The sequence below is a fragment of the Carcharhinus amblyrhynchos genome, chromosome 21 (assembly GCF_965287045.1).
Source record: "Carcharhinus amblyrhynchos chromosome 21, sCarAmb.v2.hapA, whole genome shotgun sequence".
NCBI classification, from domain to species: Eukaryota; Metazoa; Chordata; class Chondrichthyes; order Carcharhiniformes; family Carcharhinidae; genus Carcharhinus; species Carcharhinus amblyrhynchos.
The window spans coordinates 24,494,267-24,508,223 of NC_137344.1; the positions used below are offsets into that span (position 1 = coordinate 24,494,267).

Below are 13,957 nucleotides of genomic sequence, written 5' to 3' on the forward strand. Positions count from 1 at the left end.
TTTTAACCCAATGACAATGAAGGAAATGCTGCGATATATTTCTAAATCAGCTTGATATGGGAATTGGAGAGGACCTTGGTGTTCCCACATGCCTGCTGCCCTTGCTTTTCTAGGTTTTAAGGTGCTGCTGAAGGAGCCTGGGTGAATTGCTGCAGTGCATCTTGTAGGTAGTGCACACTGCTACAAATGTGCACTGGTGTTGGGAGGGAGTGAATGTTGAAGGTGAAGGCAGTGCAATCAAATGGGCTTCTTTGTCCTGGATGGTGTCAAGTTTCAAGTGTTGTTGGACTGGCACTCATCCAGGCAAGTGGAGAGTATTCCATTACACTCCTGACTTCTATGAAAAACTGTAAGCCAAATAGCTACACTGATTGAGTATCTGGAATTTTCTTTGAAGAGTGGGAAGGGCTGCATTGCTCAGCTACACATTGGATAAGCTTGCCATGATACTAAGGTAGCATAATGGTATGTTACTAGATAAACGCAGAGACCTGGACTAAATGACCCTGTGACATGAGTTCAAATCCCACCACAGTAGCCTGTCAATTCAGTTATGTTAAGTTTAATTTATATTTACGTGTGTGTTGAAAAAGGTGGAACATGGTTTTAGCTTCATTTTGTTTTTATGTGAGCTCAGTGCCAGAAAATCTGGTGGGCCCCCGCTCTAAAAAGGTCAGGTTTTCTGGTTTTGTATGTAAGCATGCATTTTAATGAGATTTTAGAAACTTGGAGTGAAGAAATGGGTTACAGTGGGGTTTGTATTTTTACCCTCCCCCGAAATCACTAAATACTAAGTAGAGAAAAAATTGTGCTGTTCCTTGTGACAGGGTTCCAGTGACACAGACTCAGGGAAAGACAGGAGAAATTAAGTTCAGCGTATGTCAGAGAGTGAGCACAAGAGAGAATCTAGAGAGGAATTTTCCTGTCCTGCTCGCCACAGGAATCATTGCATGGTCTGCATCCTGCCTGCCAAGGTCCATTGATCTCATGCAGGATTTTCTGGTTTTGGGACAAGTGCAGCCAGAACATCCCATCTCTAATCTCTCCAGTAAGAAATCCTGCAAGGCTGTTGGGACATTGAGTTTAGGGAATGTGTGTGTGTTCTGCAGTTTAAAGCACGCTGTTGGGTGTCTTAAGGAGAGAGAGATATACAAGTTGGGGCAAAAGCATTTAGTGAATGCTCAGAAATCCACTGGAAGAAAACGGTTTGAAATGGGGTCATCCCGAACAAGAAGTCTCAGCATTAAGACAGTAGTAAATCTTCACTGGGACTGTGTGTCTGTAAGGATATTGCTGGAATAAAAGGAATATAATGCAAGTTTGAATCATTTTCTTTTGTTTGTATTGTAAGCTTTCCAACCTTTTTCTGGTGTAACATGGTTCATTTTTTCTTGTTTAATAGAAGTTTTTATCTTCTGTTAAAAATGAACCAGTAAACTGTGAATTTGTCCACGGTTTTTAAAAAAAGTTAGAATCTATCAAGCCATGTTTCGCCCCTGGGATCTGACCTAGAATCCCTACAGTGCAGAAGGAGGCCATTCAGCCCATGACAACTGCACTGACCACAAACCCACCCAGGCCCTATCCCCGTAATCCCTATTTACCATTGCTAGTCCCTCTGACACTAAAGGGGCAACTTAGCATGGTCAATTAACCTAACCTGTGCATCTCTGGACCTATCAGCTGGGATTGTAATTGTTAATTAAATAAATCTGGAATAAAACAATGGTGACCAAGAAATAGAACACAGAACATTACAGCACAGTACAGGCTTTTCGGCCCTCGACGTTGCGCTGACCAGTGGAACCAATCTAATGACCCTCTAACCTAAACTATTCCAATGTTATCCATATGCCTATCCACTAGCCATTTGAATGCCCTTAAAGTTGGCGAGTCCACAACTACTGCAGGCAGGGCACTCCACGACCTTACAACCCTCTGAGTAAAGAACCTACCTCTGACATCCGTCCTATAACTACCACCCCTTAATTTACAGCTATATCCCCTCGCGTTAGCCATCACCATCCGAGGAAAAAGGCTCTCACTGTCCACCCTATCCAATCCTCTGATCATCTTGTACGGCCAGGATTGTTATTTTTAAAAAAAAAACTTGGTTCACTAAAAGGTCCTTCAGGAAAGGAAATCTGCTGTATTAACTAGCCTGGCCTGTGTGTGATTCTAGCAACGTGGTTGACTTTTCCCTGCTGTCTGGAAAGGCCTGATAAGCCAGGTCGTTCAATCGTAAATACTGACCATACCAGTGAAGTCCACATCTCATGAATGAATAAAAAAAGTTTTGACCCCGGATTGTTCTTACTTTCGAATAACTGGATTATATATATTAAAAAAAACTCTTGCATGCTGCACAGACTTTCCATCAATTGTACCGTTTCTTACCTGTGGTCCAGAAATGGTGACAGTATCCTCTGCATTGTGACAGGCTGGGACCACTCCTTCTGGACACTGTGCCTTACATTCGTTCCAGGTCAACCCTGTCAGATATCGAAACATCAGAATTTAGTTACATGTTCCAAATTTCTATTCTTCTAAATCATAAACTCAGTATTGGTACTGCAGGAAGGATTTTTCTTATATGCCAACATTAACTGCTTTCCTGAAAGCTGATGGTCACTATCCTTTGCATGGCCCGGATTCATCCATAAACAGGATGTGCAAAGTTGTCAGGAATTTAGCAGCTTTTGTTTTCCAATTAACATGTTTCCTGTAATTATTGGGAACTTGCCTTAATTAAATTTCTTACAGGTGTTGAAGCCTCTTTTCCACCAAGATAATCATTTCATTTGTGCTCATCCAGATGCTGAACCCCAGTGTGAAGAATAGTACATTTTCACAATGGTCACACCAGTGTCAGTGTCTGGACACTTCCTAGTCAAGAATAATGAGGGGATGGCCAAATCCAGATGGAATCCTGATGCTAGCCCCAATAACATGTTACCTCAGCTTCAGAAGAGCTTCCTTCGCCTGATTCGTATAAATGAACGTTTTTGGTGTGGCGCTAGTTCAAGTCAACTTCTTTCTGAGTGCTCCAAAATGAGGAATGTTAAAAATCAGGATTGGAATGGTTTCTATTTAGAATCCTACAGTGCAGAAGAAAGCCACTTGGTCCATCGAGTCTGCACTGACAACAATCCCACACAGGCCCCATCCCCGTAACCCCACTAATCCCTCTAACCAATGCATCCCGGGCCACTAATGGACAATTTAGCATGGCCAATGCACCTGACTTGTACATCTTCAGACTGTGGAAACCGGAGCACCCAGGAGGAAACCCACGCAGACATGGGGAAAACATGCAAACTCTACACAGACACACAGTCATCCAATCTGGAAATCGAACTCTGGTCCCTGGACCTGTGAGGCAGCAGTGTTAACCACTGTGCCACCGTGCCGCCCAGACACCGAGTGCACCCACACTAAGTTGGGTACAGTTCTATTTATGACAACAAAAGCTCCCCCTTTTCTACCTCAACCCTCTGAAATGTCTGTACTTCTCCAAAGTTGACATTTTCAGCATCTCAGATTTTAATTAATCCCTCTACCATTGGTAGCTATAACATCAGTCACCAAGGCCACAAGCTGTGGAATTCACTCCCGAAAGCTCTTCGCTTCTCTACTTCAATGTCTTCCTTTAACAAAATCCCTAAAACCTACTTCTTTGACCAAGCTCTGAGCCATTCCCCTCTAGTGTCTTCTTGTGTGGCCTGGTGTCAAACGTTTCCTGATAATGCTGTTGTGAAATGCCTTTCACTGTATTAAGTGTACTAAATAAATACAAGTTGTTGTTGTTCTTCCAGCCCAACCTCAACAACACAGACATGATCATTTCCATGTTTTGCACGTGATCTCGAAGGAAGATTAACAACGTAGCACCAATAAGTGACAAATTCAAAATAGCCTTTGCATTCCAATGCTCTGGATTGAGACCACCAACTTCATCCATACAATGTCTCTCTGGCCAGCAAAAGGAGGGATTAGCTCAAATGATGGAGTGCTCACTTAGCACGCGAGGGGTAGCAGGATCGATGCCCACATTCCCCACTTTGATTTGGGGTGGCACAGTGGTTAGCACTGCTGCCTCACAGTGCCCAGAGACCCGTGTTCGATTCCTGGCTTGGGTCACTACCTGCGCGGAGTCTGCGCAGGTTTCCCTCACACTCCAGACGTACAGGTTAGGTAGATTGGCCGTGCTAAATTGCCCTTTGGTGTCACAGGAACTAGCTAGGGTAAATACATGGGGTTATGGGGATACGGCCTGGGTGACATTGCGGTCGGTGCAGACTCAAATATACTAAATGGTCTTCTTCTGCCCTGTAGGATTATACGATCATCAGCCTGAACTCGATTCAGCGTCTTCAAACTCACTTCATATAAAACCCCAACAGTCCTCATGGATGAGATGTGCTTCTTTCTTCATTGAAATGAACAGCAACGCCATCCTATCCTTAAATCTTGAGCACAAATTCTGCATGAGTAATAAAGTTGACTTAACTTCTCGCCGCTCCACTGTTTTAATACGTCTCTGGTCACTTGTTCATCTTGACTCCTATTCCATCTCCTCGTGGTGCTGTTGAGATATTGCTGGAGTCTGGTTACACAGCTGTAGGTCACTAGGTGGTCAGGAGTGTGCTTTGACATTTGCGTCAGCAGGGTTTTTCTTTCAAATGGAATCACAGCCAAGCACGATCTTTCCCTTGGCCGACAGCTATGTTGGTGCTGTTTCAGCTATCGCCAGTGGGTGGTATTTAGGAGCAGGAAACTTGGCTAATGGAGCCATCCCTAACCCAGGAACGCTGAAGCCACTGGTAGCAATGCCCAATTTATGATAACGGAATGAGGGTGGTCAACAAGGAGACTTTTGTGGCCTTATATACTTCAGTTGAATAGACCTGCAGAACCATCAGGGGAATTCAATGCTTTTGCTTATAAAAGAGGTGAGAATCCAGTCACTTACCAACAGCTGCCATTGCCCCTGCTGGTAGTTTGGCCTCCTTGATGCATCGCCCTCTCCAGTAGGCTGCTAATATAACTTCCTCATGGGTCAGTGAATCATCAGCATATCCACAGGCCAGCTCACCCACTGAGTGCCCAACAATGCCATCTGGCTGAAGGCCCATAGCCTTCAACATGTCTATTTGAGCGATCTGTAATTAAGAGCAGAGTGAAGACAAAGTAAAGTCAGCCCTCAGAATTCCTTGGTTATTTCTTAAAAGAAACAGTAAGATTTTCACAATGACGGAGTATTTCTTACCTGGATGGCAGCAAGGGCTACAAAGGCATGCACAGTATCATCAAAGGTTGTTTCTTTGGTGCTCAAAAGGAGTTTGGAGACTTTCAATCCAGTTTCTTCTAGTGCTTTGTCAGAACGCAGAATGGATTCACGAAATATGTCCACTTTCATCAGAGTGCGGCCCATTCCAATCCACTGAGCTCCCATGCCTGGTGGAACAAGATCACGCCAGTGGAAGTGTTACCCCAGCAACATTCAGCTGATTAAAAAAATACAAAACTAATCCTAGCTTCCAACTGGCACCAAGGCTCAAAACAAAAAGGTGCTGGACTCCTCACTAATTCTGCAGCCTAGCTTGATGGTTCACTCTGCAGATGATTATTAAACAGAGTCACTATACCAGATGTAACATCGGTAAGCAACCAAACCATTCACACAAAGGTTTCTCATGTATCACGTATGGAGGAGTTCTTAGCAAACACAGTTCAACCAGGAGGAGCTAAAAAGGCTCAAGAGAAATATGTTTTTCTGAAAGGAGGCCAACTTAACCTTTAATTTTCTACCAGTAAAGAGTTTTAATACAGACTAACAAAGAAAACATGCTAGGACATGAACGAAAAATAGTCAAATCACTCACTCACACTAAACTCAGGAGTAAGAAATGACCCAATATTCACCAAAGTCTAAACATTTCCCCCAACACACATCACCCACCAAGTCTACTTTAGGAATAAAATCAGGGAATGCTGAATAAACTCAGGTCTGGCCGCATCTGTAGAGAAACAGTTAACATTTCAAGTCCATACAAACACAGCTCTCTGCAGCCAGGCTCACCACTTGGGTGCCATTATCTCTCAAGTGCACCTACCACCCCCCACAGACATCAGGACGATCCCCTCCCATCAACAATATGTTCTTCCCGACAAGTTTCCTTCCTGACTCCCACATGCACCCACCCCAACCATGCCCCCATTCATACCCCTATGCCACCTGCCCCTGCACAGCCCCCACATCATAGCCCCCACACTGTCCCGACACCTGTATCCTGTGAGCACTGGCCAGCCCTGCTAATAGGGATTGCAATGGCCTCTAAACCCACCCCAACGTGGCCATTGCACCTGATCTCCGCTATTAGAGACCCGTACTGGTGCATGCCTGTGTGACATACCGCTGGAGCGATGGGAACATTCTGGAATTGAGGGGGGCTCATGCTAATCTACAAGGCATGATCCAGGATGATTGCAAGCCGTTTGGCTTCGGGCACAGAACCGATCTTTTAGGCCTGCACACACTATTTTCCGTGATTGGTGCACCAGGCATGGCGACTCTGTTAACTTGTTTCTCTCCGCACAGACACGGCCAGGATGGCTAAGTTCATCCAACATTTTCTGTTTTTATTTCAGATTTCCAGCAGTATTTTGCATTTATTGATCTGGTTTAGGTCCCACTGTACAACGCTTCATCGCTAGGCCCAGACGAAAAGTAGTTAACCTGCACCCCGTCCTCTCATCAACTCCTTCTCGTCTGAACTCAATAATATTTTGGAAGCATTTATCTTGTGTTAACCACAAACCGGGTCATGGTCATTTCTACCAGACAGTCACAAAGTTTCCATTTTTGTTATCCAAAGTCAAAATCCAGAGGTTTTCCAAACACAATCCACAGATAAACAGGAATATACGTTGTGACAAGATTAATAAGACATCAAAACATCTTTTCTTATCAATTCCAACAGCATCAGTACAACAAAGTCTCCATAACACTCTACTGACCAGAGTTTGTAAAAGGCACCAACCTGAACAAATATACCAAAGTGACCTTCCAGAAGACTGCGTTTGCTGCACTTCTTTAGCATCCATTTCACTTCCGACAAGGGTGTAACCTCGGTACGGCATTGAGGAAACAGGTACCGTCGAGATGTCATTGAGTAGGTTGAAAAAGTTCAGGTCATTGCTACATTGCCTGCTCTCTTCAATTAGGGTTTCAACAGCTTCAGGGGTACGGCCACATACTTGGACCAGACGTGGAAAGGCCAGGGGTGCTGGAGGAGGAGATCGTTTTAAATTGGGGCGCAAAATGACATGAACGTTGGAACCTCCAAATCCAAAGGAATTAACTCCCACAATTCCACCTTTCACTGGGGTAGGTTCAGTGACGACTTGGATACATCCATTCTGCAGAGCTGGAACGTCGGGATTGGGAGTTTTGTAGTGAATGTTGGGAGCCCATAACTTGTGTTCCAGAGACAGCACAACCTGAGATGGGAAAAAGAAAGCAAGACTTCCATTAAAATTTATCTCAAGGTTAAGAATCGTCCAATTTCAAAACTGGAAACAAAAAACTCTTATTTTCCAGTTGCTCTGCTGTATTGTGCATTTAAGGTGGATGGAAACAGAATAAAGTGACTTGCCTTTGCTAAGGCTGCCAATCCAGAGGCAGGTTCTGGGTGGCCCATGTTTGATTTTGTCGATCCCAGCAGTAAGGGCTGGCGATCAAATTGGCAGAAAACGTTCACAATTCCATTCAATTCCTGTGGGTCGCCGACCTGTAGAATCGAAATTGAACATTTAACAATCAGACACCTACACTCTGGCTCCTTCCATTTTAGCCTGCTACTCCTTAAGCCCACCTACCCTTTGAACCTTGCAGACAAGTGATGGCAAGCCCAGCACCTGGCCTTCTTCATGCTGGCTGCTGAAGTTGAAGGAGTGCTGCATGAGATAAGTGTAAGAAGGGTTGCCCTCTGCACCAGTCCACCATCCCATAGATCAGCATTGCAGCAAGCCTGCAAGAAGACACAGCCAGGTTTCAGGCTGCAACTGATTTGTTGACTACACATGTTGGCTACTGGTGTCCTTATAGAGAGAGAAATAAATAAAATCACAGTTCAGCACCTGCTTCTCTGACCCAGACTCCGAGAGGTGAGTTCTCGATCACTCCGGTTATCTTTGCCACTGGTGGGCTGAGATGCAAGGATACAAAAGTCCAAGATCAAGTACCAACTGACTGCTGCCATCAGACTTATCATATACTTCACCCTAGCTATGACTGTAACACTACATTCTGCACTCTCCTCTATGAATGGTCTGCTTTACCTGTATGGCACAAGAAACAATACTTTTCACTGTATGCCAATACATGTGACAATAATAAATGCTCTCCAGAGTTTTGCTCCCTTCATTTTAACACTCCCTTTTACTTGTCCATAGCCTATTAAAATTTGACAGACACACGAGATTCCCCATAGTGATACTGGCCGGAATTGTGCTGTCCTGTCGCCATGGGAATCGGAGTGGGCGAGGGGCGGAATATGAAAAGCTCCGTTGACCTCTGGCTGGATTTTGTGTTTATGGTTTTGGGGCGAGCGAGGCCGGAAAATCCCGCCCATTGTTCCTAAACCCACTGGAGTTTGCTCCAGGAGTTTTGAATAATTATGCCAGCACAGTTAGAATGGGAAAGTTACATCTGCAATCCAGGCAGCTCTTAAAAGGGAAGTGGCTGAAAAACAGACTCATGATGTGAGCATGTCCATGTGTCTTATTTCTATACGCCAGTGGGTGCTCTATCCGGCAAAGACACTAGAAAACTAAATGCGTACTAAAGAGATTATTTTCTGCCCTGACTGATTGCCAACTGCAAATTTCGCACAGCACTGCAGAAAAATTGGACAATTGTGTTGTGTCTGCAAAGATAGTTAAATAGACCGACCTTGGTTCCTGTGCCATGTGCTTCAACATATTCCACGTCAGCTGGAGAGATACCTGCTTCCTCATACACTGCTTTCATTAATCTCTGCTGCATTTCTCCAGAGGGGTACGTTACACCTGTAGGCGGAAACCATAGCAACAGAACCCTCATTACAGCAGGGTAAAACCGTTCAACAATTGTTATTGTTGTTAAACACAAAACCATCTGCACCACTTCACATCCATAAAACCCTCAACAACACGACACCCTGTTAGATAATAAACTGAATACATATCTGTAAACTGGGCTTGGAAAAAAAAACAAACATTTCTTCCCTTCTTCCAACCTTTCTGAAACGCAGGCTCCTACCTTATAATACTAGCTTGGCTTTGGCAAAGGAAAGGGAGATGACAAAAGGACCCCAGTTCTCAGAACAAGCTGTTGGGGCAGTGAAAAACAACTTGGTGTGCAGAATGAGAATCTGTTGTTTATGTCCCTGTTTTTGCAAAGCACATAGGGAACTGGTCAGAAACATGCGTGCGCAGTTAATTTCGCACTCCTGCTGACCCTGGCAACTAATGCATTTCCCATCCTCAAGCAGAGAAAGCAGTCAACACTTTCGAGGGACAACATAATCCTCAAGGACATGTCCATTATTTTCAACTGCTAATCTGAATTCTGCATCAAAGATTTATTCCAGATACAAAGTCAGCCCAGGGGAAACTATAACTCCTTGGGAAAAGATTTGAGTAAAGTTCAGCCCTCTCAAGAAGTCACTTTGAAGAAGAGTTTTCACTTTGCAGTAATTCATCAATAAAAGACATCACCAGTTACATAGCAATTCACGTCCATTTTGTTTAGAGTCGATCAGAAACTTTGAGGAGAATTGAGACCACAATTCACAAATGTCTCTCATATAATTTAGTTCTGGGTCTGCATTTTTCAGCATGAAAAATAAATCACATTCCCCCCATTTTTCATCACAGAAATATAGTTTAAGCCAAGGACCCGGTGAATCCAGCTGCTTGATACCATGGGCACGATATGTCAACTATGCTAGCTACGTTGGACTTATGTTCAATAAAGCTCGATGCAGGAGCAATTGAAAAAGTGTAGAATCATATAGTGCAGAAGGAGGCCATTCAGCCCATCAAGTCTGTACCAACCACAATCCCACGCAGGCTCTAACCCCATAGTCATATGCATTTACCCTAGCTAGCAACAGGGGGACTAAGGGGCAATTTAACATGGCCAATCCACCTAATCCACTCATCTTTAGACTCTCGGACGAAACTGGAGCAGGCAAAGGAAAGGTGTACATAACCTATTAAATACGAATTATCTGTTCAGTGAAAACAGGTACTTGTCTATTCAAAGATATTCTACAGGGACTTCTGCCACTGCTTGCATGAATGTGTTTACATAGCTATGTGGAACATTTGTAATTATCTACTTTGTCACCACCTTCAGAAGATGATCCTCACCCAACTAATTGGATTTATTTTTAATATTGTTGTTGGAAGAGCTTTATAATCCTTTAGCGTCATAGATGTAAGCTCCCTCTCTTCCTCCCAACCACACCACCCACAATGCTCAATTAGAAACATGCTTTATCAAGAGTTCGTATGTTACTGCACCGATCAAGCAATGTTTGAGACAATTATGTACCCTCAAAAAGGGGTTTTCTTTTCGCTGTGTATTTAAAAAAAGCAGCTTTAAAGCTTTTAAAATTTAAAAGGAAAATTCATTTCAATGCAAAGTTCAGAGAACTAAAATGGTCTGAGCACTATGTAAACTTTAGATCAAACTAGTTGATTGCATGATAAAATGTCACCTTGTTCTTTATAACCATCAGTGTTGCTTCCTGCATTAACTACTGTGGCATAAACCCGTTTGGCTGCAGATCTTTTGGTCAAAAGAACAACCACAGCTGCTTCAGACCGACAGTATCCATTACCTGAAAATACAAACAAGTGCAACTAAATAACAGTGCAAGGAGTTCTTTTCAGGGGGTTAGAAAAATGATTCTTTATGGTCAATGGTTTGCCAATAATAAATGAAAGCCACAAGCAATGTTAAAGGATTCCGCAAATGCGGAATAAAGGGAGGTGATAGTCTAGTGATAATACCATTAGGCTATCATTCCAGAAACACAGCTAATGTTCTGGGGACCTAGGTTCAAATCCCACCATGGCAGATGGTGGAAATAGAATTTCAATTAAAAAAATCTGGAATTAAGAATCTATTGATGACCATGAAACCATTGTCGATTGTCGGAAAAACTCATCTGGTTCAACTAAAGCCCTTCAGGGATGGAAATCTACCATCCTGACCTGTTCTGGCCTACACGCGACTCCAGGGCCACTGCAACGTGATTGACTCAACTGCCCTCGGGCAATTAATGCTGGCCAGCCAGCAACACTCGTGTCCCACAAATGAAAAAAAAAAGGCAATACAATTAGGGTGGCTTAAAGAGAAATTGAAAATGGCTACTTGGAAGGATCATTAAAAACTGGAGGAAGGTAAATGACACATGATTCAACCACAACCTTCTTAAATTGTCAGGTGTCTACAACTGTCCCATTTCAACTACCCACAATGCTCAGAAAACACATTAAACATTCTAGCAAAAATCAATGAATACTTTTTCTACGCAGAAAACAAAAACATATTTTTAACATTAACAGCTTATAAAGTATTCTTCAATGAAAATAAACTCAAACATTCCAACATTTTAACTCTCCTACCTGAAGCGTCAAAGGATTTGCATGATCCATCTGGACTGAGCATACCCAGTTTCATAAATTGTACCGATGTATTGGGTTTTAGCAGGAGGTTGACTCCTCCTACAAGGGCAGAATCACACTGGCCGTGCCGAATTGCCTGGAAGGCATTTTCCAGTGCCAGCAAGCTGGAAGAGCAGGCAGTATCGATGGAACTACTGGGACCTAAAATTTGTACGAAAAACACATTACTTGCAGCGGTCATATCTGCGAGACGTCTCACCAAATGCTGTCACAATCACAGTATAGGGGAAAGCTTGATAGATTGGCCAGTTGTTTCCTGGTAGTTGACTCTGTGTATGTTAGTATATTCCTTTGTTTTCACCTCTCTGTCTCTCTGTCACCTATTACAAATGCATCTATTACCATAAAAGATTATGGGCATGATTTTCCTGTCCCACCTGCCATGGGAATTGTAGTGAGCGGGACAGGATCGTGTCAAGGTCCTTTGATCTGGTGGGATTTTCCGGTCTTGCCGTGAGTGTGGCCAGAAAATCCCGCCCTGTAGGTTGAACTTTTAACCGGAAAGATAAAGGAAGGGGCTTGGGTCTGGTGGAAAGCAACAGCCTGGAAAATCTCTTCTCTGACCCAAACCCATCCATTTCAACTTTTAAGTCAGATCAGAATTTAACCAGATGACTGACCTGATCCGAGGAGGTGGGGTGAAACTTTAAATGTGATAGCAGGAATTTGAGCTGCTTCGTCATTCAGCTTTTCAACTTTAACTGCTGCAAATCGGGTTTCCGCAGAGTACTGGGCAGCTTCATGGAGTCAAGGGCTCGGTGGATTTAGGGGGACATCTAGGTTCCTGACTGAGAAACCCCCGCGATGAGCCCTTCTCCAACCCCTCCCACAACAACTCCTCCAACCTGCACCCATCCTTAAATCAGGCCTCTGATACCCCACCCATCCAACTACAAGACCCCAATTACCATCCAACACAAGGCCTCCGCTCCCCACCCCCTTCACTGACTGACTCTCACCTGACTGAAGGCCCAGTCTGTCAAGGCAGGGAACCAAACAGTGCTGGCAGTAACACATCTGGCACTAAAACTGCCTGAGAGTCAGGTCAGCAAAAAAAAAAGTGGCCCAATGCAATCACTGAACGCAAGTTTCCACATTTCTAATGAAAAGAACCAAATCTCTAATAAAACCTGTTCATTTGCATAACCATCTGAGATGCTGCACACAAGTGGGAGTAAAACGATGATAAAATAATTCACACCAAATAAACCTCACAGTAAATGTCCATTGAAGCGCTCTCACCTTTCAAGTCAAAAAAGTACGATAGCCGGTTTGCAAACATGGCATGTTGACAGCCAGTCATGCTGTATCCTAGCAACTCTTCTGGGTCTCTGCTGAAAGCTTCGGCCGCCTCAGAGCCACTCACACCAATCCAAACTCCAGTGTTGGTACCTCGCAGGGCAGCAGGGTTTATTCCTGAAGAATAGATAATACAATGCAGAGAGGATTCACCAGGATGCTGCTTGGGATGGAATATTTAAGTTAGTTGGCTAGGCTTGGGTTGTTTTTATTGCAGCAGAGGAGACTGAGGGAAGACCTGATTGAGGTGTGCAAGATTATGAGGGGCATGGGCAGGGTGGATGGGGAGGTGTTCCCCTTAGTTGAAGAGTCAGTCATGAGGGAGCACAAGTTAAAAGGTAAGAAGCAGGAGGTTTGGGGGTGAGGAGATACCTTTTTACCCAGAGGGTGGTGACAGTCTGCTGTCTGGGAGTGTGGTGGAGGCAGGATGCCTCACTTCCTTCACAAAATTACCTGGATGAGTATTTAGCACAACATTTCATTCAAGGCCACGGGCAAGTGCTAGTAACTGGGATTAGGTGGGAGATCTGGAGTTTCACACATGTTGCAGTAAAACATGATGGGTTGAAGGGCCTCTCCTGCACTGAATGATTCTATGATCAATTTGCTCATTTGAAAGTCATTAAAATGGGTTGATTCAAAAACAAAGGCAAGAAATGCACCTTAAACATTCCTAGCAGTCACAGACCCAACATGGAACACCATCACTATGCAACAGGTTAAACTGTGGGCAGTATAACCCAGGCCAGGGGGCTCAAACACTTTTTGAATACTCTAGTTTCAGAGATTGAGAGAAGGTAGGTTGAGCGCGAGAGCGCATTATGTTTGAAGTCGTTATGAATCGCATTGTAAAAACAGGATGCAACTGTTTTATATAACTGCCACACTTTTGACAAGTATTGGGGGAAATCTTAAA

The 13,957-nt window shown here is 43.8% G+C and overlaps 1 protein-coding gene across 1 annotated transcript in view; it reads right to left on the reverse strand.

Annotated features, from left to right (window-relative positions):
* Window positions 1-13,957, reverse strand: part of fasn (fatty acid synthase) — a 96,643-nt gene that overhangs the window by 61,152 nt on the left and 21,534 nt on the right. The window contains exons 4-12 of the mRNA XM_080208850.1: window positions 12,985-13,158; window positions 11,683-11,883; window positions 10,770-10,892; window positions 8,957-9,072; window positions 7,659-7,793; window positions 7,044-7,503; window positions 5,270-5,457; window positions 4,973-5,162; window positions 2,398-2,492 (exon numbers count right to left, since the gene is read on the reverse strand). Of these exons, the coding sequence (XP_080064976.1) occupies window positions 2,398-2,492; window positions 4,973-5,162; window positions 5,270-5,457; window positions 7,044-7,503; window positions 7,659-7,793; window positions 8,957-9,072; window positions 10,770-10,892; window positions 11,683-11,883; window positions 12,985-13,158 (1,682 nt within the window). The remainder of the gene's footprint in view (window positions 1-2,397; window positions 2,493-4,972; window positions 5,163-5,269; window positions 5,458-7,043; window positions 7,504-7,658; window positions 7,794-8,956; window positions 9,073-10,769; window positions 10,893-11,682; window positions 11,884-12,984; window positions 13,159-13,957) is intronic.